Source organism: Natator depressus, chromosome 6 (assembly GCF_965152275.1).
Source record: "Natator depressus isolate rNatDep1 chromosome 6, rNatDep2.hap1, whole genome shotgun sequence".
NCBI lineage: Eukaryota > Metazoa > Chordata > Testudines > Cheloniidae > Natator > Natator depressus.
The window spans coordinates 64,074,354-64,101,749 of record NC_134239.1 but is presented as its reverse complement, the minus strand read 5'-3'; the positions used below and the strand labels follow the sequence as shown (position 1 = coordinate 64,101,749).

At 46.7% G+C, this 27,396-nt stretch overlaps 1 protein-coding gene across 1 annotated transcript in view; it reads right to left on the bottom strand.

Moving 5' to 3' along the window:
- The window catches only part of GALNT16 (polypeptide N-acetylgalactosaminyltransferase 16), a 126,869-nt gene that overhangs the window by 46,867 nt on the left and 52,606 nt on the right, over window positions 1–27,396 (bottom strand). Inside the window, exons 2-3 of the mRNA XM_074955548.1 lie at window positions 7,889–8,064; window positions 1,306–1,404 (exon numbers count right to left, since the gene is read on the bottom strand). Coding sequence (XP_074811649.1) covers window positions 1,306–1,404; window positions 7,889–8,064 — 275 coding nt within the window. The remainder of the gene's footprint in view (window positions 1–1,305; window positions 1,405–7,888; window positions 8,065–27,396) is intronic.

Genomic DNA, 27,396 nt, shown 5'->3' with positions numbered 1-27,396 from the left:
ACACACACAGCAATAACTCATGCCCAGCCTGGCACATTCAGACCTCTGGAAAGCAGGTGGCCCCAAACTGGGAAGAGACTTAGAAAGCCAGCCTTCTATCCATAAGTCCAACTCCGGCACACTTGAAAGAGTCTGTTATTTATTCACAAAGCAAACTTCTGCAAGCCCTTGGGACTCAGTGAGAGAACGAGTGCCAATGAATGCTGCATTCCTGCTACAGGTACCCTTAGCTGAACCTTCCAGCTGAGCTGTTCTTTCTCTTCGGCCAGTCTCCACAGGAGAGGGAGGCTTTTCCCTGGGCTGGTTGCCTGCTTCAGGGAGCTTTTGAGTGAGTATTTGGTATCTCAGAGAGGGCAGAGGACACAGTCTCTGGAAAAATAAAGGCAGAAAACCTGTCTGGGCTCTGCAGCAGAGAAAGGGATTTGGGGAAGGAAAGGAGCTGGTGGAAATATTTCTTTGCTGTATGAATAGCAGCAGATATTTTCATGCTCCCACCTGCTTGGGGCTACTCCCACACTCAGAGCCACCCCACCTGATGCACCTGTTTGTTTTTGGCTACCACTGTGACTGAGGGGAGAGAGCCACATATATTGTTAGACTGGGGTGCTTCTGGTTGGCAGGGGCTGTGCACACAAGCCTAGCCAGGGATTTGCCATGGACTCGAGTGCTGTTCCATCAGTGAGCGATTCCAAGTGTTGTATCAGGTGACAGGGGCCTAGTCTCCATCAGACTTCAATGCCATCACCTTTCACTCCAAACACTCAGACATGCCATCGGTGCACCGCCCTCCTCCCATTAAATAGACTCCTGCTGCATCCCAGTGTGAACCACTACTACAATATATGACCCAGCTAGGATCTAGCTGCTGATTCTTCTCTGAGACTGCCCCCCCCCCCCCCCCCGCAACTTCTTTATCTCCCTCCTGAAAGCACCTCCAATAGTCTGTTTTCCCTTCAGCTTCCCTCACACTCCCTGCCTGGATGCCCCTTGAAAGTGTTTGTGGGCCTAACCCAAACAGCCTCCTCCCTGCTGCTAACAATTCCCTCAAACTCCCTGTCTAACTGCCCCCCTGACACACACAGTTCCCTGCATGACCCTTGCAGACACGTACACCTGGCCAACCTCCTGGCCTCTTGCCGGTTGCTGAGCTCATGGTCAGATCAAAAACCACCTGGAGGGGGGGGGGCCATTGCATTTGGGGACTTTTCCACCCTGCTCTTTACTGCAAGGAGCCATCTCAGATCCGGGACCAGCAACCAAACAATTTCCTGCGGGTTAAGAGCCGTTTCTCCCACTGGTACCTACCTCTTCACTGTGCGGAGCAGGGTGGAGCGAGCCTCGTTGTGAAAGGTGATGATGATGCTGGTTGCTGGCAGGTCTGCATCATAGTGCACAGAGGCACATCTGAAACATGGGAGGGCAAACATTCAAACCAGATACAATACACAGCAGCCCTTTGCGAGAGATGCCTGGAATTTCCCAAAGAAAAACAGCCGAGTGTGGCACAGGGGGTTGCAACCACCACACTGCCTGCCTACCATGGGAACCTCTGCTGAGCTCAATGGGGTTAAGAAGGACAACAGGATAAAAGTTCAGTCACTACTAAAAAGAAAAAGACACTGACAGTACTGCAGTCTGAGCGACAATACTAGGAGTGAATGAGGTCTAGTGGTTCAAGCAAGGGACAGGGTCTCAGGACTACTGGATTTGCCACTGACTTGCTGTGTGATCTTCAGCGAGTTGAATAAAGTCTGTTTATCCCTGTGTAGAACAGGGACAATAAGTATCTGTGACAGAATGTACCCCTGCATCCACACGCTACACACCATTGTAATCATCTTTGTACAAAATAGGTCATGTAAGGTATCATTTGAAAACTCATAATTCGCTGTTCATTATTGTCCTGATAAAATATGTGTGGCAACATTTTTTTTGAAGTTATAAGATTCCACTGTATGGTGTTATTAACACATGTTCCAAACTGAGGACCAGTCTACACTACAAAATTAAGTGGACCTAAGTTATGTCGACGTACAGCCATTGCAGTCATTAAATCCCTTTTGCACGTCCATACCAGGCTCCTTGTGTCAGCAGTGCACGTCCTCACCAGGAATGCTTGCACCAATTTAACTGTCTGGTTGGGCATTGTGGAATGGCATCTGAAAGGCCGCAACGGTCGATGGAAGCAATTCAGTGTCTACACTGATACTGCCTTGAGCTAACTACATCGACCTAAGTGCTATGCCTCTCACGGAGGTGGAGTTATTAAGGCGGTTTAGTGGGTTAGTTACTCCAGTGGGAGCTGCATTTTACTGTAAACACTTACAGAGTTAGGTCAATGTAAGCTGCCTTACGTCGACCTAACTCTATAGTGTAGACCAAGCCTCTGGTTGGCAAATTGATCTGTCTCACACAAAGGAATGTGTGCTCTGCGTAATTTGATTTAAGCAGTAAACAGTCATCAAGCAGGAAGGGGAGATAAAGGAAGCTCAAACAGGTGAGAAAAAAGCAGCAGGGAACATCCTGCCATATAGACCTTTTTTCTCCTGGTACCTAGCTGGAAATATTTTTCAAAAGGAGGACTGACACTAAAAGGACAAACATCCCAAGGCACCCTCCCTCTCTTTCTCTGCCCATCACATTCACAGCACCAGAAGCAACAAAGGAAGCATTCGTTGAACTATGAAAGAAGGGGTCCTGACCTATGAAGTTTGATCAGTAAGACTGCTGAAAGCATATGCTGAGAAACTGCTTGAATCTGAAATAGCTTTTAAGCCAGGCACCAGTAGTGTTTTAACTTTATTTTCTTGTAAACATTTCTGATTTTTATACCTCGTTACTTGTACTCACTTAAAGTGTATCTCTTTGTAGTTAATAAACTTGTTTTATTGTTTTATCTAATGTAGTGTGTTTAAACTGAAGTGATTGGGAAACTCCATTGGGGGTTTCAAGTTATGTACATATTATTTCTATTAAAGAAATAACAGACTATAGATAAATTTGTATTGTCCAGGAGAGGGCTGGGCTGGGTAGTACAGGACATATGCTTCTGGGGGAAAATCTAGGACCTGGAGTGTTTTGGGGTCACCTTGCATTATAACCTAGGCTGGTAAATGCCAAGATGTGGCTGGCTGGCTGCAGCACACACACAGACATTGCTGGGAGTGACTTGCAGGCTGGAGGTTGTTTGTGAGCAGTCCAGGCTGGACGCTACAGCAGCAAAGCATTGTAAAGGGCACCCCAGGTTAGAGGGTAGGGGTGACACAGCTACTCATTAGTCTGGATTGTACCCTGGTACGTCACAGTATCTACACAGCATAGTTGGGAGGTTTCAATGGTTGGGGTTTGTAAAGCACTTTGAGATCCTTGGATGCCAGGCCCTAGAGAAGGGAAAGCACTGTCATTATTTGTTAAAGATCTGCCCACGGGCAATGGCTTCTCTTTCAACCACTAACATCTCTGCTTGGCAATGGAAAATGATTCCCCTACACTACCAGGAAAATATCAGGATCAAGATATTACAGTGTTGCCAAATGGAAGGTTGTATCAAAATTTGAATTTGTATCACTAGAAGCCAGCATAAAATCTGAAACCACAAAAAAATGCTAGGGGATGAGGAGGTTTAAATTTCTTTGAATGAAAAACACTCTCTCGTCTAACTTTACTTGCATGACAAGCACACAAATCTATTCACTCACTAAGAGCCAAGATTTAGCCTAGGGTGAACTTGTGCCAGGATTTCTTACACCCCAGGAGAACAAGGATTCATTCCCACGACTCTAAGAATCTGTTTTCTCCTGCAGCTCACCATGTATGTTTTGCTTGTAACCTTTGAACTCAGCTCGGTTTGTGCCAGAATTCCAGTTTGGTGTTCTGATGTGGAATGTGTGGCTATTTATAGTAGTTACAAATAAAAGGTTGAGATGAGAAAAGAACGGAACCTGAAAATCTGAATTATATACCAACAGCACTGCTAATGCAAAGCAATAATAATGTACTCTACATGAGCTCTTCCCTAGTGGAGGGGGTGGTTTATCAAAGCCTTATGGATTCCCCCCACGCAACTTACCTCTTCATGAAGGCCCTTGCAACAACCATTTTTTCAAAGCTCATCAAGCCAGAGGAGTCTCTGTTAAGTGAAATGGGGTGCTCCCCCTTCCTTCCGGGTCTGAGAATGCTGCAGCCACAGTATTCCCAGCCACTGCTAATTTAGTAGCAATAGGCTACTCTCCCAGACCTTCCTCTTATGAGGTAATGTATCAAGATTTCATAAAACCATTAGGTCAGGGCACTATCTCCTCCATCCAAGACTTTGAATTTTCTTTGCTACACGAGCAAAGACTGTGAGATCCACCCCACCCATCCAGCATGAGCCCACGAATTCTAGCTCCAGCCTCTGCCATGTTCTGGGAATGACAGATTTGGGCTGATCTGCTCCTCCATAGCCCCGCCACTCAAGTTTGTGGCAATGACAAACATCGGCCAATTCAGACTCTCACATTTCAGACCAAATTCCATCCTCAGGAATGGGGCCTGACATTTTTGGCTAATCAAGGCCACATTTAGACTGAATCCACCCCAGGACCTAGGGGAAATAACTGACTTCTTCCCATGACTTACTAGCTCTATGTTTATTACAGCATTTATTACCATTGTTTTATGACTATTACTTAAACTGTTGCCATTCTTTCCCCACACATTTATTGCCATTGTTTACAACTATTCTAAGTGCTGACTATTTTGTTCCTTACAGAGTGTTACTACTGTGACAGTGGCTTATTACTGCAATTTTCAGGCATATAAAGAAGCACTGATCAAGACAAAGTGGAAGACTTGTGATCAGGCAGGAGACATACTGTATTTATTATTGCTTTAAAATAACTGGGTGGGTTGTTTTTTTAAGGGCTATTAAGGTGACAAGATGTGGGCAAGTATAGAGATTTGTCTATGCTTATTTGGAAAGGGGTTCCCAGCTCCTCAGCAAATTTCAGAGTCACATCAGGGGAGGAAAAAGCTGATATAAAAAGGTTTGGCCTCTCTTTGTGCTGGGTAGAATAATATTAGTCTCTTTTATCCAAAGGATCCCGAAGTGATTGAAAAACTGTATGAACTAACTATGGGCCACAAGTTCAGGCATGTCTCAGCTCTACTTGTGTGCCTGAAGAAAGAGGAGAGTCATAGGTGGCCTTTTGACCTGTGACCTTTAAGGCAGCCAGGGGCCAGTTCCTCTCCTGGCACAAGCAAGAGCAGCCTCAGGGATTTTCTAACTTGTACAATCTGGAATGACTTTCAGGGGGTGTTCCATTAGCCTAGGAGTGCCACAGCACAGTGTAACCTGACATGCCCCATTCTGCCCCAACATGCCTCCAGAATAACCACTGCACTCGAGGGGAGGGCCAGCCACCTACACTGACTGGATGCCACTCGGGATGTGTCTATACTGCAGCTGGGAGTTGCGGTTCCCAGCTTAGGTAAACAGACTTGCACTAGCTCAACTCAAGGTAGTGCCTAAAAATAGCAGTGTGGAAGTGGTGATACAGGTGATAGCTTGGGCTAGTCGCCCAAGCTTGGACCCAGGGGGCTGGTCGGGTGGCTCGCCCAAGCTGCCAGCTGTGCCGCAATATCAACCCTGCTATATTTAGGTGCTAGCTCGAGCTGAGCTGCAGCTCCCACCTGCAGTGTGGACATAGCCCCAGGGATTCCCCTCTGCAAGAGGAATCCCCAGCTGCCCTGCAGCTCTCTGTGAGAGCAGCACAAAGTGGATGAAGAAGGGGCCTTGGATCTGGCCTTAGGTTTACAGAAATCACTGTGTATTCTCTTCCTTAGGGCATGGCTACACTTGCAGATGTAGAGCGCTGAGAGTTAAACCACCCTTCGGAGAGTGCAGTAGGGAAAGCGCTGCAATCTGTCCACACTGACAGCTGACAGCGCACTGGCATGGCCACATTTGCAGCGGCATTGGGAGCGTTATGCATTATGTGCATTATGGGCAGCTATCCCAGCATGCAAGTGACTGCAATGTGCTTTTCAAATGGGGGTGGGGGTGGGGTGGAGTGTGACAGGGAGTGTGTTATGTGTATGTGGAGGGAGAGAGAGTGGGTTTTTGGGGTGCTGAAAATGTGTCAGTGTGCTCTCTTATAAGTTCAGACCCCCTTCCTCCCCCCACCTCGCTCTCACTCACTCAAAGCAAACAGTAAATGTTTGCTTTTTCTCGGAGCTGATAAGCAGCCGGCTTCTCCGAAATGGAGCTTTGAAACGGCATTTCTGCATTCCTGCAGGCAATTTCACAACATGACAAGAGTGGCCACTGTATTAAGGGGATTATGGGACGTTTCCGGAGGTTGATCAGAGCGCAGTAAAGCAACACTTCATTCACACTGGCGCTGCGGCGCTCCAGTGGGGATGCAGCAAACGTTATTCCACTCGCCGAGGTGGAGTACCAGCAGCGCTGTAGCCGCGAAGTCAGAGCGCTCTACGTGCCTTGCCAGTGTGGACGGGTAATGAGCTAGTGCGCCTGGGGCTTCTTTATTGCGCTGTAACTCGCAAGTGTAGCCAAGCCCTTAGACTGTTTGCTGTTAAGCCCAAAGACTGTCTTCCTCTGTTTTAGAGGCACTTACTACATGTTGGGTGCTACAGCAATCAAAATAGATAAATAATAATTCACCAGTGAACTGCACCCATTTCTCTGACAGAGCACAATAGCTGATTATCAGAGAACAGCAGTTCTACCCAGCAGGAAGTGGTGTGTTGTTAATTCCATATGTGGCACTGTTGCCTTTGTGTCATTAAGGAACCAGTCCCTAGCACGGTGCTTGGAGCAGAGCTCTGTGCTGCTGGAGGAGCCATCTTTCAGAGGAGGTAGGTAGCCAAGATCCTGACCACCTGCAGTCACTAAAGGTCCAACCGTGCCAACTGTAAGACTGTGGCTGTTAACCCTGGAGTGCTGATTCCAGTTTAGGTAATTACTCCTTGGCTCCACACATTCCCTGTGCAGTTTCCCTTCTTGCCCTATATTGCTGTGCAGTGTCAGGCAGCGTCTGCATTCCACCCCAAAGGTTCATTTCAGAAGTGAGTAGAGTGGGTCTGTTTCTGTTCAGGCCCTTACACCACACCTGCCATCATCAAACATACATCATCAAAGCCCTGTGTTACAATGATCTTCTATTTCTGTAGTACCTTTCACCCAAATGTGTAACAGTTTAAGACAGTGAAGATATTAATGGCTTAAGGAGGGTGTTAGTCAGCAGAATGAATTTCCCCGCCGTGAAATAAAGCCAAGAGTGTGGGTGTTTTGCAAAATGTATGAAAAATGTCTGGTGTGAGTAGTAAATAAATGTGTTGGTCTCATCTGAACCCCATCTGCACACATCCCAAACCCACCACACAGTGTGGAAAGACTGGCTCTCACTGCTGCAGAACACTACAGGCCAGAGACGGTTAGGGCCTGAGAGGCGAGGCGTGTTCGGGAAGAAGTGCAGGTCTGCACTAACAGAGTGTGTTGCAGGTCGGGATGGATGTTCACTGGGAAATCTGTGGGAGGAGTCAAGAAGGACAGGTGCAGGCTGGGCGGTTTGAGTCGCAATGGCAGGGCTATGCAGGGCTGAAATAACAAGATGGAGCTCTAGGTCTGGGTTAAGGCTATTCGCACAGCACGGCAATGGGGGGTGGTGCAGGGCTGGAATAGCAGGAGTCTGTGTGTGTTCATTCAAGACCCCCAAGATCCTGTTGGAGAAACAGAAAGCTAGGTGAAAGGGAGACCCTGCCAATGCACACAATCTGTTCTTCACTAACAGGGGGCATAACAACACAGGGATGGCAGGGGTAATGGGAACCGAGGGGCCTCAGAAGAAGAAGGTGGCCCTGGCTTTGAACAAGGGTAGTGTGGTACCTGTAATGCCTGGTGTCCCGAATGGGCCGGTCACTGCTGAGTTTGTCGCTCTCCATCTGGTTAAAAGCATGTTGTCGGTATGGGTCTTCTCCGGCCTTCAGCAGCTTGGAGGACAGGTAAGCCTTTTCATCCAAACCCCTCAGGCTGCTCTTCTCTGCTTGTGGGACTCTGGTCACCTAGAACAGACACAAGTGTCAGAGCACATGGGAGAGAGGCGTACTAACGTGTCAAAAGTAAATTCAGCGTGACGCACAATTGCACACAGAGCCACGTCACTGAGGGCTTTCCTATACTTGGAGCTGGTGGTGTGATTCCCAGCGTGAGGAGACAGACCTACGCTGGCTCTCATCCAGCTAGCACACAAAAAAGCAGAGCGTAGCACAACCAGCTGGAGAGGCTAACCACCCTGAGTACGTGCCAAGCATTTCAGATGTGTACATACTCAGGGCAGCTAGCCCCTCCCACCAGTCGCACTGCTGCAGCTACATTTTGCTTTTAGCATGCTGGCTTGATCAGAGCTCACACAAGTATGTCTCCTCGAGCTGGGACTCATCTCCAAGTGCACAAACCCCCACTGCACTCTGGCAGATGCGCAGATACAATGGTCATGAGGGCCATGTAAGAACCCGAACAGAAGTCCTGTCAACACTATGACTCAGAGTTGACATGTCAACATCACATCCCACTTCCCACTTGGGTTGAAAATAGTTTGGCTGCCAGTGTAGACAGGGCCAAATCATGGTTAGCACCTATAACATATAGTGGGCTAGACTCCATTTGCCTGAACGCTCTCCCAGCTCAGAGGGGACGTGGTTTTGCCAGCAGGTTCCAGGCGATAGGGTCAAAGAAAAATATTTGTTAAAGTGGTTGAGAAAAGCCATTGATAAGCCAGTTGTCAATAATGGCTCCCACATTCACATGGAGTGAATTTAATGCTGGGCTTCAGGTGCCAGCATGGCAGCCCTGCACCTGAATTCCATTCTCTGTTCATGGAATGGGTACAGATTTCACCTCCTCTGTCTACCTTAGTTAGCAATCTTAGGTATTAGCTTGCTTTCCCCAGAATGTAGATTACACAATTACATGTCCAACACAGTGTAATGCCGACATTTGACAACTAGTAATACAGACACTGGGAGTGGAACAAGACAAGGACACAGCTTCAACCCCCACTGAAATACATTGGAGCAGACAGAGGTTTTGGTTGAAGAGAAAAAACAGTGGTAAACTATTTGCTTAAAAACACAAAGGGACTATTGGTGTCTGTGCAACATTAGGAGTTTAAAAACCAGAACAAATTATATACAGCAGCAGAATCTGATGGCACAAGCCAAGCCATGCACAGCTGGATATAATGGGCAAATAATTTTCTCTACTTCTGTGTGAAGAAGCGATTGAAATCTGTGGGAAAACATGGGTGGATTCTATGGCATCATTCCCACCTTCTCCTAACCCCACAGAGGTGGGCGATCCAGGGATACCGGGATCCCCTGTCTACATTAATTCTGATTTCCTCAGTGTTAGTCTTGATCAGGTTTCTGCTCCTGCAATGGGACTCCCCTTTAGAGGGTGCCTGAGGGCAATAGCCTAGGAGTAGTCCCTAGTAGCACAGCTATTGCAGGAGTTGTGCTGTCATACAGGTGGGATGGGAAGCAATGCAGAGACCTAAAACCTCTGCAGATCCTGGAGGATTCTGAAGATTTAGGGTGCCAAATTTCCTGCCATTTCCAAAAGGAGGCAATCCCAAGACTTCAGAGAGACCTAAAAGAGCTAGATAATTGGGCAACATGAAGACAAATGAAATTCAGTGGGGACAAGTACAAGGTAATAAACCCTGGAAGGAACTGAATTACTCATGAACACTGATGGATTCTAAATTGACTATAACCACTCAGAGTAAGTACCTGAACATCCCCATGGACAGATCAAGGAAACCTTGCACTTGATGTGCAGAGGTGGGAAAACAGCAAGCAACATATTGGGATATATGGAGCAGGTCGTCAAGGAATCATGGTGCAGGTCCTCAAGTAATAAATTCTGAAGCACTTAGAGGAGAGGAAAGTGATCAGGAACAGTCAGCATGGATTCACCAAGGGCAAGTCATGCCTGACTAACCTAATAGCCTTCTATGACGAGATAACTGGCTATGTGGATGAGGGGAAAGCAGTGGATGTGTTATTCCTTGACTTTAGCAAAGCTTTTGACACGGTCTCCCACAGTATTCTTGCTGGCAAGTTAAAGAAGTATGGGCTGGATGAATGGACATAAGGTGGAAAGAAAGCTGGCTAGATCGTCAGGCTCAACAGCCAGTGATCAATGGCTCCATATCTAGTTGGCAGCCGGTATCAAGCGGAGTGCTCCAAGGGTCGGTCCTGGGTCGGTTTTGTTCGATATCTTCATTAATGATCTAGAGGATGGCGTGGATTGCACCCTCAGCAAGTTTGCAGATGACACTAAACTGGGAGGAGAGGTAGATACCCTGGAGGGTAGGGATAGGATACAGAGGGACCTAGAAAAATTAGAGGATTGGGCCAAAAGAAATCTGCTGAGGTTCAACAAGGACAAGTGCAGAGTCCTGCACTTAGGAGGAAGAATCCCATGCACCGCTACAGACTAGGGACCTAATGGCTAGGCAGCAGTTCTGCAGAAAAGGACCTAGGGGTTACAGTGGACGAGAAGCTGGATATGAGTCAACGGTGTGCCCTTGTTGCCAAGAAGGCCAACGGCAATTTGGGCTGTATAAGTAAGGGCATTGCCAGCAGATCGAGGGACGTGATCATTCCCCTCTATTCGACATTGGTGAGGCCTCATCTGGAGTACTGTGTCCAGTTTTGGGCCCCACACTACAAGAAGGATGTGGGAAAATTGGAAAGCGTCCAGCAGAGGACAACAAAAATGATTAGGGGACCCTGAACACATGACTCATGAGGAGAGGCTGAGGGAACTGGAATTGTTTAGTCTGCGGAAGAGAAGAATGAGGGGGGATTTGATAGCTGCTTTCAACTACCTGAAGGGGGGTTCCAAAGAGGATGGATCTAGACTGTTCTCAGTGGCACCAGATGACAGAACAAGGAGTAACAGTCTCAAATTGCAGTGGGGGAGGTTTAGGTTGTGTAGTGGGGTGGTTATCCGCTCCTGCCCTGTGGGGCTTAAAAACCCACCCTGGGAGAGAGCCAGGGCTGAGGGCAAGAAAAGCTAGGCTGATTGGGGAAATGGCCGCAGCTGGGCCATGCCCCAATCAGGCCACAGCTGGGCCAAAAAGGGGCTGCTAGGCTGAAGCTCAGCCAGTCTCTCTCTGCATTCAGAGAGGGAAGGACCTGGCTGCAGAGACCTGAGGGAGTACCTAGATTGGAGCAGGGCTGAGGGGGAAAGGTCAGGGGAGCTCTGTCCTGAAAACCCCAAGCTGCAAGGCCTAGATTAGGGCCTATTAGGTACTGGTGTTGCAAGGGGGCAGACAGAGGCAGCAGGTCCAAACCCCCTCACCTGTGATGAGTGGCTGATATACTGCAATCTGCCCCGGGGAGCGGAACTAAGCGATGACTGGCAGTAGCCAAGGACTGAGGCGAAGTGGGGGTAGTTGGTGGGTCTTCCCTGGGGAGGGGAGACCCTCAGGGAGTGTTGGGGTTTACTGCCAGGGGGCAGCACCCAAGTGGGAGGAGGCACTGGGTCCTGGGAGGGACTGGGGCTGGCGGTAAGGCAGATCACCAGACAGCAGAGGGTGCTCCAGATGCTGACAAGCTAATTCCCAAGGGCAACCAGCAGGAGGTGCTGCCGGGCGAGTCTGGCTCTATTACAGTTGGATGTTATGAAAAACTTTTTCACTAGGAGGGTGGTGAAGCACTGGAATGGGTTACCTAGGGAGGTGGTGGAATCTTCTTCCTTAGAAGTTTTCTAGGTCAGGCTTGACAAAGCCCTGGCTGGGATGATTTATTTGGGGATTGGTCCTGCTTTGAGCAGGGGGTTGGACCTCCTGAGATCCCTTCCAACCCTGATATTCTATGATATATGACGAGAGAGACAGAGAATACTGAAACTACTGCAATGCCATTATATAAATATTTTCATGGTGAGGAGTGTAAGTTTTGTCAAACCAATCTCCAAAAGGATATAGCAGCAACAGAAAACTTTCAGCGGTGGATGACAAAAATTATTACAGTGTTGAGGAGAAGTTAAAAAGATTGAGATTGTTTAGTTTGGAAAGGAGATGAATAGAAGAGGGGACATAATAAAGGTCCAGAAAACAATGAATGCTATAGTGAAGGTCAGTCAGGTGCTCAGCTTACCCTCTCTCATACTACAAGAGCAAGGGGATGTTTGATAAAATTGAAAGGCAACACACTTATCAATAAAAGGAAATATTTTTCAATACAAAGCATAATTAACTGGTGGAACTCATTGCCAAAAGATATAATTGATTCCAAGAGCGTAGTGTGATTCAAAAAAATATTAGAGATGTATACAGTCAGTTTCACTTCCTGGTTCTCAAACACTAACCTCCTGCTCTTGAATTTCACTTTCACTGGAAGGGAAATTTTCACTAGTCATAAAAAACTTAGAAACTTTTTTCTTTTTAAATTTCCATTCCTATTAGGTTTGGTAAAACTGACATACTCCCCAAAAACACAGCTTAAATTCCAGGAACAAGCCATTTGAGCATGTCTCTTTAAGTGTTCTGCAATCACTCAATGTCCCTCCAATAGTTAGTTTTGCACTTCCATGCCCTGGCAGAGTAACAACTGCTTTCATTCTCTAGCGTTATAGATGCATGAACAATGCACATGGTTCTGCCAGTGGTAACAACCCTTTCAGAGCCATTTAATTTAAGGATAAATGGCTACAAGTAAGTCATCTAGAGTTTGAGTCTCACATTATTACTTTTTAAATCTGTTATATAAATAAAAACATTTGGAATGTTTTTTAGCCAAAATTGTTTCTAGTTTTTCATCCTCAGTCAGTATCTTTTTATCCCATATGTAACATTAAGAGCCTGATTATATTTTCTTTGCACAACCAAAACTTCTAGGAAAATAAATAGGAGTTCTCATCTCCCATTAATTTCAGTAGGAACAGAAGCAGATCCTAAATTAGTAAGGCCAGGAAAACCTATTGAAATATAATGAAATCTGACTTCGTCCTTCACCCAGAACTTAAACTGAACACTGAACCAAAACCCTGAGGTTCCAATATTGTTTGCATAATATTTTACATTGTTTCAGAGGCCCTTCATATCATACCTATCGAGGTTTACCCACTCATTATCACGTAGAGAAGGTGTGCGAAGTGGAAGGTTCAGGTGTCCCCTTCCCAGATCTTATCTTGGCTTGGAAATGGACAGGCTCTCTGCCTACTCTGTTTTCATGATAAACATTTTTAAGTCAATTTAGTGCTGATAATTGTCAGCTCTGGAGACTGAGAGTATGTCTGCACTGCACACACAGTCCGAGTCTGCGGTGCCCAGGTTTGTGAACTTGTATTTTCGAGCATCCGCACTGCAGTGGAAACTCAGGCCTTGCACCTGTGCTGGCGTGTCCATACTGTACTCTGCAGACCTGAATCAGAACTCCAGCGTCTGTGGGCGTTTACTATCTTATCCCCAGATTCTTGGGGCCCTCTGCTGCAAGCCCTCCACAGTGAGTCGTCAGAAAACTTGCCCGCGGGAGCTTGTTGGAAGAAGTTTGGGTGGTGTTTGACCACAATCATATCCAACTGAGCCATTTTGTGTCACACACTCCCTGCAGCCAGAGTCAACATGGATCCCGCCCTGCTGGAAGAACAGCTCCAGCTCATGCTCTCAGTCCTACTTCAGGACACAGGCGGAGCATCTGCAACATGCTGGTGAACATTTTGGCAGCAGTCTTTGAACTGCCAGAGGCACCTCTGGAGGGGGATACTGACATACCGGCTGTCAACCAGGTGGTGCTGCTCATGCCTGTTGTAGCTTTAGCTGCAGATTTCCCTCTCTTGTCGACCAGCACTTCTAGGGCAGGGCCACCAGCACAGACTGGAGGGATCACAGCATCATGCGGCCCTGGGATGACCAATAGCATGGTCAGAACTTTCGCATGAAGAAGCGGATGTTCCTGGAGGTTTGTGGTCAGCTTGTCACTACCCTCCCATGTCAGGATACCCACATGAGGCAGGCTATGCCCACCCAGAAGCAGGTCAATGAGAGCCATCTGGAAGCTGGTTGTCCCAGACAGCTACAGGTCTGTGGCTAACAAGTTTGGAGCTAGCAAATCAGTTGTGGGATTGCTGTTGGCAGAAATTTGTGAGGTGATCAGGACTGAAATTTACCAATTGTGGGCAGGTTTTACAAACATTCCTGAAATAATTGCTGGCTTTTTGAGACTGGGCTTTCCAAACTGCCCTGGGGCCACTGATGGGACTCATGTTCCCATAGTCTGCCCACTACAAGGAGCACATAAACCACAAAGGGTGCTACTCCATCATTATGCAGGCCCTGGTTGACCACAGGGGCAGATTCATGAACCCTCACGTTGGAGGCACCGGCAGGGTGCATGATGCCAGTGTGTTCCAGAAATGGGTACTTTACCTTCATGGAGAAGCTGGGACATTATTCCCACCGAATGACTTATAAATGGAGTCACTATCCCCACCGTTATGAAACCACACCCTGAGTTCAGAAGATCAGGCAAAAGAAGGTTCAGCTACACACTCAGTAGCTGTAGGATGGTGGTGGAATGTGCATTTGGCCAATTAAATCCTGTTGGCACTGCCTTCCAAACCGTTTGGATGCCAGTGTCACACAGTCTGCATTATTGTGGCTTGCTGCACCCTACACACTGCTTGTGAGGAGAAGGGGGACTCTTTTTGCCAGGAGTGGATTCAGGACACTGCTGGATTTCTGAACTGGTACACACAGCCAGACAGTGTGCCTGTCAAGACTGGTGCCAGTCCTGATTTCCTGGCATGCAATGGAAATCAGGAATGTTTTGTGTGCCTACATAATGGGTATGCATGGCCCTATCCATGAGGGGGAATGAAATGGTATCTGAGGTGTGTGTGTGTGTTTGTGTGTTTGTGGTATTTCTTATACATGTGTAGGTATTGTGTGTCATGATGAATTCCATAAACACTTCCATGTTATGCATTCTGTCCATATTGGCAATGTACTGCCATTCACAGTTTGTGGATTACTGTGACCACAGATTGTAAATTTTTATTATGAAACTTGACATTGGGTATCCAATGACCTTCATTAACATTTGTGCCACTTTTACCATTACACACAACAAGCCTTTTTATGGTTGCCTTCTGTGCAAATCCAAGATTTTATTTCTCATGGGTATGTACAGGCTGCTACAACCAAACCAGCTGCCATTATGATATGCAGTGCAATAGTGAAACAAAATTTGTTTAAAAACAGTCAAAGGACCATGATTTCTTTGTCCTTTCCGGCACGTTTTGTGCGTGTAGGCACACTTGGATGGGAATGGATGAGTGTACAGGGTGCACTTGTCCGTTCCATGACCCACTGTTTTCCTGTGACATGGCCCACCCACCCCCTGAATTATCCAAAAGATGGACGCTCTGCAGGGTGCAATAGTGCTAAGGGGACTTGGGCCATGGATCTGGAGAAGGAGATACTGGTTGCACTTGAGCCTGCAGTCTGGTAGCCATCTCCCGCAGTAAGTGCTTGAACAGCTCCTGCTGCTAAGCTCTGTCGTTCGCCCTCAACTGGCAGTCACGCTCCGTGAATCTGTCTGCCAATCTCCCCTCACGCTGTGCAGCCTCTGTCGCTGCCTGTCTCAACAGGGAGTTGGGAACAGTGAGTGTGTGGCAGAATGGTACGGTGCACTGTATTACATGGGAGAGGTTTGTGAGGCTGAGTTGTGGCACACCAACCCATACATAAACCAATCTGCAAGTAACTAGTAAAAATGTCATGATAACTGCTTGTATAATTTCATCTTTCTGTGGTGTCCATTTTGAATCCCATGTGGCAGTAGGGGGTGAAGGGAGATAGGAGAATGACATGGGTCCTGCCCTGAACAGAAGTGCACCAAAATCCTGGTTTGTATTAAAAATTAAATAGGCCCATAAACTGGAAATCTCTCTCATTCATCCATTAATAAAAACAAGCATAGTGGTTGAAACTTACCAGCCTTCGACTCCAGCTCCAGCGCTGATTCTGATGCCAGTTTTGCAGTGGGCTGCTCCCCAGGGCCGTGCCCAAAAAGGTCCTCACAGTACGTATCCAGGCTGTGCAGTACCTATTCCAGCCACACAGCCTCTTCTGTTACTGGCCTCATCCAGCGCCTAGCTCTCCTCTGGTGGTGCCAGTGATAGGAGGGATATAAGATCACCATCGTCACTCAGCAGAGGGTCATGCATCATGTGGGGCACAGTGCTTGGTGCCATTCCCATTGCCCAGTCAAATTCCTCAGAAGAGGCTGGAAGATAGGGAGTTCCCAGAGATGCCATTAGCATCCTTGATTTTCCAGTAGTCTGTCTTCTACTGTGTGATCTGCTGTTGGCGTTGTTTGGGTGTCTGGTCGATCCTCAATGCTGCCAGTCACTTGGATATCATTTTTATATGCATGCTCATTTCTCATGCTCTTGCTGCAGTCCAGTGCCTTGCTTGCCTCATGCCAGAGGTTAACCAGAATCCAGCTGGGTTACCTGGTCAGCTAGCAGTGCACCTGAGGCAGGACTTCGCCTTGTTGCTGGCCACAGATAATAATTGTTAGCATTGACTATGTTTGTTGTTTCTATTGAGCAGTCTGTGTGGCAATGAAGGGTTAATCGCGGAGCAGCTGTTTTTAATTAGGAGATTGCTTCCGGTTCCTGGGAAGCAAGTGACAAGCTTTGGAATCAAATGGGTATCCCAGTCCCAGGGGATTGTGGGCTAGTGTTGGCGGACTCTCCAGGCCCAAGTCTGACAACCCGGACTTGAGCTGCTTTCACACTGCAGAGGGCCTGGACTCTGACCCATGTCACAGACATGGGATCTGACCCAGCCCCCTACCAGGGTCCACGGGCCTGAGTCGGACTAATTTCTGTGTGGTTGGAAGGGAGGCTTGGGCTTGAACCTGAGCCCAAGCTTAGTGTGCAGTGTAGACATACCCAAAAAAGCCTGAGCCTCCAGCTGCTGAAGTCAATGGCAAAGCTTCCATTGGAAGCAGGATTGGACCTTGGAATCTCATTTATTACAGCTACAACATGGGCAACATTGCAAGACTCCCCATTCCATCCCGCCTCCTACACCAACATCCTCTCCTAAGAGAGTCACTTCCACAGCAGGGAAGGAAACTCAGTAGCCATTGCTTACGCAGTTGTTGGCATTTGATAAGACTGCAAACAAGGTGTCAGGAAGAAGTAAACTTTTTTTTTTTTTTTTTTTTACTGTCGTCCCTGTTACAGTGCTGGAGCAGAAATAAAGCAGGCATATGCTCTACATACTTACCACAACCTCTTTACCAATAGTTCTGCTATCAGCACCTAGTGCTATTCCAGTCCCGAACCATCCATTACAGCTTTGCCAACATACCTGAGTCCTGACCAGTCACCCCTTGCTGTAGGTCATCACTTCTGATCCTGTCCAGGAAGTGTAGAGGCAGGTGAAACTATAACATATCATTTTTGTCAAAAAAAAGTTCTCTGATCTTTTCAGACCCTCATTAAGGGTTTGGCTTGGATTTCAGCACAGGGTGAAGGTTCCGGTTGGTTCTTATTTTACCCAGTTCTCCTGATCTCTGAAAACGGAAGCTTCCTCAGAACTGAGGCAGTGTTAATATATATCCTGAAATGTTTCTCTTGGGAAACCCTACCAAAACACACCCACAGCACTGGCTTACAAAATGATGGATGAGACTCTCCAAGACTGCAGGATCTTCATAAACCTGAATACCCTGTGACCAAAGTGCAGTAGACAGGCACAGCAAAGCGAATAAAGCAGGATCCAAAATGAAGAGAAACTGATTTGTCAAACAGCGTCCCTGGAATGTAGATGTTTTACTACAGCACGTATCACCACAGGTATCGTTGTGAATTCAAAAGACACACAAGCTCGGAGGCAGTACCTGCATTGATTCAAGTGACAAGACTTCCGATGCAGTGAGCTGTAGCTCACGAAAGCTTATGCTCAAATAAATTGGTTAGTCTCTAAGGTGCCACAAGTCCTCCTTTTCTTTTTGTGAATACAGACTAACACGGCTGCTACTCTGAAACAAGACTTCCTAGGTATGCCAGAAAGACACTAGAGCTGGAAGATGTAAATTCCAGCTTGAGGAGACATACACACACTAGCTATGATCGAGTTAATGTGCTAAAAACAGGATTGTAGCTGTTGTGGTGCAAGCCATGGGAGGGGCTAGCCACCGTGAGTACGTACCTATGGTCTCCGAGGGGACTGTACTCATGGCAGCTCGTCCCTCCCACTTCTATTTGTAGCATGTTCATTCAATAAGCACGGGTATGTCACCTCTAGCTGGAATTTACACCCCCAGCTCCAGTGTAGACATACCCAGTTAGGGATGGTTTAGGGATAACCCAATCCAGCATTTCAGAGTAGCCGCCGTATTAGCCTGTATCCGCAAAAAGAAAAGGAGTACTTGTGGCACCTTATAGACTAACAAATTTATTTGAGCATAAGCTTTCGTGAGCTACAGCTCACTTCAATGGATGCATGCAGTGGAAAATACAGTGGGGATATTTATATACACACAGAACATGAAACAATGGGTGTTACCATACACACTATAACAAGTGATCAGGTAAGGTAAGCTATTACCAGCAGGAGAGCTGGGTGGGGGGAACCTTTTGTAGTGATAATCAAGGTGGGCCATTTCCTGCAGTTGATAAGAATGTGTGAGGAACAGTGGGGGGGGGGAGGGGGGAATAAACATGGGGAAATAGTTTTACTTTGTGTAATGACACATCCACTCCCAGCATGCCATAATGTGAGGATTAATTAGATAGTTCGCTAGAGCTCACTGAGGCCCAAAAATGTGGTCTACAACTGCCCTCACATTTTGTTCTGTTTTAGTTATGAATCCACAAAGATTAAGGACAATAGGCCAGACCCTGCTATTTTGTTGTTCTTGGGAGGCTGTGGGCACTTTCTGTTTATAATTTTTTGAGGCCCCATTCTTCTCTACATGACAGTCTAACTACTTCCTGTAAAGCTGGTTGATGAGAGCTGTGAATTCAAGCAACCAGAAATTTCTATTTGTTGATCAAGGAAGAAGTCATTATGAGCACATATTGGTGTTGGGTGCATTTATATTGATGTTTAAGGGGCACAATATGTGCATTTATGTACAAATTAAGTTTGTTAGCAAACTGACAGTGCAGCCAACACTTGTGAAATACCCTAAAGGTCTGTCTCTATCCAAAGACCTGTATCCATGGCCACAAGTCTGGAACCATTAACGGGATACATGGCAATAGAAGGGGAGCAGCTCCTTCTGACTAATGGGTAGAACATTCTCTGTGACAAAGGAAACGTGCTAGAGAATAGCAGTACAGATCACCAGGTGCTTGAAATCTGAGTGTCTAAACTAGGGATTAGCAAAGTAATTTGGATAAAGTCAGATCTGACCCAAACCTCCAAATGAATTCAAATACTGAACTTTGAGATTAGAAAAATGTGTATAATATTCCCTTCCCCCTTCATCATTTCTTATTTTTGCATGGACTTTCCCCTTCCTGGTTCCAGCCAGTACTGGAAGAGCAGTGGGTGAATGGCGCTGGCTGTTAAGGTTGCTGAAAGCATCCTAGCTTCTATGGAAAACAGACCGTATTTTTGCTTGATCCAAGAGACCATTGGCCATTGTAAGGTACAATTATCTGAACCATCGCAGATACAGAGTTAGAAACGAATAGTGCCAAGCACAACCAGAAATCTGGGAACCCCGTTTTTTTAAGGGTGTATAGATATTCTAGTCCTGGTAGTTGGTAAGATTTCAGCCTTTAAGTGTACAACGTTCTAATCACCTTGCTGCTTTGTCTCCCCACACCAATGCCCTGCTCCCCCCCGCCCCGAACACTTCAGTTCCAACCTGATTCTAGTGAGCACTTCTGACAGAATATATCCTTTGGAATTCTTAGCTGTCCTCCTGGTAGGCATTTGTCTAGGGTTGCCAGGTGTCCAGTTTTGGACCGGAATGCCCAGTTGAATAGGGACCCTGGCAGCTCCGGTCAGCACCGCTGATTGGGCCGTAAAAAGTTTGGTTGTCCGCCTGCAGCATGGCAGACAGGGAGCCTGCCCGGCTCCGCGCAGCTCCCAGAAAGCTGCCGGCATCTCACTCTGGCTCCTAGGCTTAGGGGTGGTGATGGAGGCTCTGAGCGCTGCTCCCCACCCCAGCGGCGGCTCTGCAGCTCCCATTGGCCGCAGTTCCTGGCCAATGGGGGCTGCAGGGGCAGTGCCTGCAAACAGGGGCAGCGTGCAGAGCTGCCTAGCCACCCCTGAGCCTAGGAGACAGAGGGAAATGCCGACAGCTTTCCAGGAGCTGCCTAAGGTAAGTGCCACCCAGATACCGAATCCCAATCCCAATCCCAAACCCCTGCCCTAAGATCCCTCCTACACCCAAACTCCCTCCTTGAGCCTGTACCCCGCACCCCACACCCCCTCCCGCACCGCAACCCCCTGCCCAGCCCTAAGCCCCCTTGTGCACCCCAAACTCCTCATCCCCGGCCCCACTCCAGAGCCTGCACCCCCAGCCCATAGACAATACCCCCTCACACACATCCCCTGCCCCAGCTCAGAGCCCCCTCCAGCACTCTGAACCCCTCATTTCTGGCCCCACTCCGGAGCCCACACCCCAGCCCAGAGCCCGTACCCCCTCCCACACACTCCCAGCCCAGAACCCCCTCTCACACCCCCAACCCCTCATCTCTGGTGCCACCCCAGAGCCCGCACCCCCAGTTGGAGCCCTCACCCCCCCTCGCACTCCAACCCCCTGCCTCAGCCCAGTGAAAATAAGCAAGTGAGCGAGAATGGGGGAGAGCGAGGAACGGAGGGATGGGAGAGAGAGTGAGTGGGGGCGGGGCCTTGGAGAAGGGGTGGGGTGGAGCCTCGGAGAAGGGGCGGGGCAGGGGGCAGCACAAGGGTGTTCGGTTTTCTGCAAATAGAAAGTTGCCAACCCTATATTTGTCCAAGCTAACAAATGAAAGCTGTTTTTTCTTCCCAAGCTCATTGTCATGCTTGCAGCAGGTCTGCTGGACCAGAGAACGTGAAATGGATTCGCTGTGCGTCTGCCCCAATAAACACGCTTTGCCAGGAAGAAAGGGACAGGCCTACCTTACATCCTTCCCCTACAAATGAACACATACACACAAACAAAACCAGAAATAATAATCCTTCCAAACATCCCCTGGCTTTGCAACCCTGACAAACTACTTGATTTAATAAATTACCTCAGACTAGAGAGCCTGCCAACCTCACTTAGACAGATGTTGCTATGGTGACCAAGAGGACAGCCAGCTGTTCAGCTAAGGCTACAGGCTCCCTGCTAGCAGTTTCTTGTAAATGATTATCTGCATGGTGCAGCAGGAATGGGAGCAGAGAATGATTGTGAAGGGTACTAGCTGTTTAAACTTGCATTCGATTTTTGCAAACTGCCAGCACTGCACACCACATTGTGGGGAGGGGTTAAGCTTTTTCATTTCTCTCTTTGGCGCATGTGCACACGTCTGTTTGCACCCTTACACAGAGAATACAGCAAAGCATGGCTAGAACAGGCAGAGCTGGGCCCTGGCGGATTCTGCTGGGGCGCAGAATGTCAGACTGGCACCTGCACCATTCCCTCTCCCAGCCCACTTTGTAGAGGATGTGGCAAAGAAAATGCAGGACGTGACACAGGCACCCCAGAGTCTAGTCCTTCTGGATGCAATTGCCCTTTGGCCATCCTTCAGGTCGCTTAAACTGGTGCCAGAGGTGTGAGGCCAGCAGACCAGATGCCAGCTCTTGCCAAGGCTTTAGGCCTCCGCTGAGCACTGACAAATTCATTACTGGAAACCAGTCTGTTTCACCTGTGTCTTAGTATGGTTAAGATGAGTATTGGACTTATAACAATGTGTTTAGACGTAATGAAATGCGTGTAAGCTGCTGCATGCATTAATCTCATTTATATCTTTCTCACATGCTATAAGGTCATATTTAAGTTTTGCTTTGTAACTGTAAAAAATGTTTGCTCTGAAGCTGCAAATCCAGTCAGGAAGAATATCTCCTACCATCAAGAAGGCCCATCAAAACTAAATGGGCCATTGTGGGACATCACAATACAAAGACTTTTTAAATTGCCCACCTCACACCCATGAAGAGGATGCGTGCAAAGGGGCTCATGCCATGAGCTTGAATTCTGGAAGAAGGAAATAAAAATAGCTGATAAGAAAATGTTTCACCTCTTTTGCTGTTTGGACTCTCCCAGGGCCGGAGCTATGAAACAGAAGTAGAGATCCCTAGGGTCAACCTGTCTTTTAGCCCTAAAAGACATTCACAGCTGACAGATTACTACAACTCTGTCACCTTTTGAAACCACAGACTGTAACTCATTTGTATATATATGCTTGCCCGCTTTAACCTTGTAATAACTCTCTCATTTCTTTTCTTAGTTAATAAATCTTTAGGTAGTTTACTATAGGATTGGCTACAAGCATTGTCTTTGCAGTAAAATCTAAGGTGCAAATTGAGGGTAAACGACTAGTCCTTTGGGATTGGGAGTGCCCTGATTATTATTGTGATTTTTGGTGTAAATCAACCATCTATCACTAAGTCCAGCTTGCCTGGGTGGCAAGATAGACTGGAGAGCCCAAGGGGACTGTCTGTGGCTCCATGGTAAGACTGTTATAGTGCTTTAGGAGTTCACACTTGCTACTAGGTTGGTTAAATCTAATTACAGAACACAATCAGTTTGCAAAAAGAAAAGGAGTACTTGTGGCACCTTAGAGACTAACCAATTTATTTGAGCATAAGCTTTCGTGAGCTACAGCTCAGAAGTGAGCTGTAGCTCACGAAAGCTTATGCTCAAATAAATTGGTTAGTCTCTAAGGTGCCACAAGTACTCCTTTTCTTTTTGCAAATACAGACTAACACGGCTGTTACTCTGAAACCAATCAGTTTGCAGTCTCAGCTCTGCTTTTTTGACAGTCTGCCCTGAGGCTGGCACTCATGGTTCTGAGCCATCCAGACAGTGTGACAGTAATATGTTACATGGTTTTTTATATAGAAAAGAAAAACAAGTCAAGAAAATTGCACACGCACAAGTCTAGAGTAAAATCCTGGCTCCACTACAGTCAGTGACAAAACTCCCCTTGACTTCAGTGGAGCCAGGATTTCACCCCTAAGGTCAATACAGCATTCAGGTAGAGAGAAAGCATGCACTCAAAATCAGGAAATGCAGTTAATATTCAACTTTAATTCCAAGGCCTCATGCACAGGACTAAAACTAAAGGACCAGACTGAGAGGTGATATGTGAGGCAGTCTATGCCCACAAGTGGGTGCAAGGGAGTCACAAGTTTCACAGATTTTTAAGGACAGAAGGGACTCTCATGATGATCCAGTCTGATTTCCCACGGATCACAGACTTTCACCAGTCAATGATTCCTGCATGCAGCCCATATGTCCTAGTTCAACTGGAAGTTATCTTTTAGAAAAACATCCAGTCTCGATTTAAAGACTTCAACAGTGGAGGGATAGCTCAGTGGTTTGAGCATTAGCCTGCTTAAACCCAGGATTGTGAGTTCAATCCTTAAGGGGGCCATTTAGGGATCCGGGGCAAAAATTGGGGATTGGTCCTGCTTTGAGCAGGGGGTTGGACTAGACGACCTCCTGAGGTCCCTTCCAACCCTGATATTCTATGATTCTAAGTGATTGATTATCCACCACGTCCCTAGGTAAACTGTTCCAATGGTTAATTACCCTCACTCTTAAAAATCTGTTATCTCCAGTTTGAATTTGTCTAGCTTCAGCTTCCAGCCACTGGATTTTGTTATATCTTTGCTTGATTAAAGTGGTCTCTACTATCAGAAAACTTCTCCCCATCTAGATACTTATAGACCATTAGGGTGGCCGGATGTTCCAATTTTATAGGGACAGTCCCGATTTTTGGGTCTTTTTCTGATATAGTCTCCCCCACCCCCTCCCCCGATTTTTCACACTTGCTGTCTGGTCACCCTATAGGTCACCCATGATCAAGTCACCTTTTAAGAATCGTTTGGCTTGCACTCCGAAGAGTCAGAAGAAAATAAAACAGGGCTGGTTCTTCCATCCTCCCGTTATCTGATTTTCCTGTTACAACCTTGCTCTTCTAGCTCCTCGGTTTGTAAGTTACACCAGCTGAAGTTGTATAAGATCAGAAGGGAGTCTTACATGCAGTAGACACACTGTACTGTCTATGCCATGCTTTACTGCTCAATGATACAGACTCTTTAACATTATTAACATTATTATTATTAACATTATTACCCATTGCTATCTTATGTCATTAGCTGCTTAATCACCACCTCGGCCTGGGTGGTAAGCAAGGGCTAGAACTTGCAAGATAGTTTAGTGCCTTTACCTACAAATTTCTTCTGTGGGAAATGAGAATGCTCAGAACCTCACAAGTTCAGGGGCCAGGTGAGGTTAAGTGACTGCCTAAGATCTGTTTCAGTCTTTGCACCTATCTCCAATGCACACATTGACATGTTGTTGTATATACTCCAATGTTTGAGTTTTTAATTTAATCATGTAAAAAGTGCATGTGTATTTCATATATACACACACACAAATATAGTTCATACATATTTGATTTTGAACATACTGATGGGGATAAGCGCTTTTGGTTTGGGTAAATTCTTGCTCCTATACAAAGGTTGCCATTCCTATTCATTTCTTATAGTTCAAAGGTTTTTTTTAAAAAACTATCTAGTGGGAAAAAAATAGAAACATGGAAAGACACTGAAAAACAGAGCGGGGGTGATTCTTCAAAAATGCTGAGTAACAACATGAAAAGGAAGCATGTGTCATGGTTTTTCTTTTGTTTTTGTCTGACTTCGCTCCTGTTTCATAGAGTCATAGAATCATAGAATATCAGGGTTGGAAGGGACTTCAGGAGGTCATCTAGTCCAACCCCCTGCTCAAAGCAGGACCTAATCCCCAACTAAATCATCCCAGCCAGGGCTTTGTCAAGCCTGACCTTAAAAACTTCAAAGGAAAGAGAGGTTTCAGAGTAACAGCCGTGTTAGTCTGTATTCGCAAAAAGAAAAGGAGGACTTGTGGCACCTTAGAGACTAACCAATTTATTTGAGAAGTGAGCTGTAGCTCACGAAAGCTCATGCTCAAATAAATTGGTTAGTCCTAAAGGAAGGACCACCACCTCCCTAGGTAATGCATTCCAGTGTTTCATCACCCTCCTAGTGAAAAAGCTTTTCCTAATATCCAACCTAAACCTCCCGCACTGCAACTTGAGACCATTACTCCTTGTTCTGTCATCTGCTACCACTGAGAACAGTTTAGATCCATTCTCTTTGGAACACCCTTTCAGGTAGTTGAAAGCAGCTATCAAGTCCCCCCTCATTCTTCTCTTCCGCAGACTAAACAATCCCAGTTCCCTCAGCCTCTCCTCATAAGTCATGTGTTCCAGTCCCCTAATCATTTTTGTTGCCCTCTGCTGGACGTTTTCCAATTTTTCCACATCCTTCTTGTAGTGTGGGGCCCAAAACTGGACACAGTACTCCAGATGAGGCCTCACCAATGTCGAATAGAAGGGAACGATCACGTCCCTCGATCTGCTGGCAATGCCCCTACTTATACAGCCCAAAATACCATTGGCCTTCTTGGCAACAAGGGCACACCGCTGACTCATATCCAGCTTCTCGTACACTGTCACCCCTAGGTCCTTTTCTGCAGAACTGCTGCCTAGCCATTCGGTCCCTAGTCTGTAGCGGTGCATGGGATTCTTCCGTCCTAAGTGCAGGACTCTGAACTTGTCCTTGTTGAACCTCATCAGATTTCTTTTGGCCCAATCTTCTAATTTGTCTAGATCCCTCTGTATCCTATCCCTACCCTCCAGCGTATCTACCTCTCCTCCCAGTTTAGTGTCATCTGCAAACTTGCTGAGGGTGCAATCCACACCATCCTCCAGCTCATTTATGAAGATACTGAACAAAACCGGCCTGAGGACCGACCCTTGGGGCACTCCACTTGATACTGGCTGCCAACTAGACATGGAGCCATTGATCACCACCCATTGAGCCCGACAATCTAGCCAACTTTCTATCCACCTTATAGTCCATTCATCCAGCCCATACTTCTTTAACTTACTGGCAAGAATACTGTAGGAGACCGTGTCAAAAGCTTTGCTAAAGTCAAGGAACAACACGTCCACTGCTTTCCCCTCATCCACAGAGCCAGTGTCTGAGGACACCTCTCTAGACTGTATATTTTCTTGATGACAGCTAGCCACAGCGAGGCAAGACTGAGGTGAAAGTGCACACATGGAATAACTAAGGGATTAGACCATCCACACTGGACACAGAACAAAACTTTCAGCAAGACCCCTGCCAGCACCATCAAAATGAGATCTCAGTGGGAACAAACTGAGTACAAGCTTCAAAGATGAAGGTTTTAGCCAGAGAACTGTCTGAGTTCAGACATCTGTTAAGCATCACATGGAGAACCTTTTATCAAAGTCTAACTACACTGCCAGAACTTGTGACATACTAATGTGTTTTATGGTATAGAGATGTTTTATTTAATGTTTATCTGTATTCCATATATAAAATCTGTAAAGTGGTGTTGGGTCCCTTGGAACAAAAGGCCACGTAGGAAGGGAAGTTATTTCTGGGATAATCTATCAATCTTGTATGTTTTACATACACACACAGAATGTGCATCTCGTTTTTAAATATGAGACATCCACATGGTTTTACCAGACAGGGTGGGTTCTTTCAAAATGAATTTGTAAGCAGGGGAGAGGTTTTCCAAATGTTTGACACTTAAATGGCCATTAAGTGCCCATATGCTGGACCTGAGCTCCTCAACCCAGATTTGGGTGCTCCCATTTCAAAATGTACATCATGGACAAAATCCTGCAGCCCCATCCAAGCCAGAGTTTTGCCTGAGTAAGGAGCTAAATAAGGGTGGTAGGATTTGGTCCACTATTGCCACCTGAATGAGGACTGCATGATCATGTCAGTAGTCCCACTGAAGTCAATAAGGCAACTCACATGAATGAGGGCTAGGACAGAAAGACAAGGTGGGTGAGGTAATATCTTTTATTGGACCAACTTCTGTGGGTGAGAGAGAGAAGCTTTTGAGCTCAAAGTTTGTCTCTCTCACCCACAGAAGTTGATCCAATAAAAGATATCACCTCACGCACTTGTTACTCTAATATCCTGGGACCAACCCAGCTGCAACAACACTGCAGACAACAGTTAAAAGTATCAGTCATGTAAGATGTATGTTCACATCCCCACCAACACTGCTTGCACAGACGCAGTGTATGTATGTATCTCCCTTGCTGTTTTACTAATCTAGTCCCTTTGAACTCAAATGGCTTGA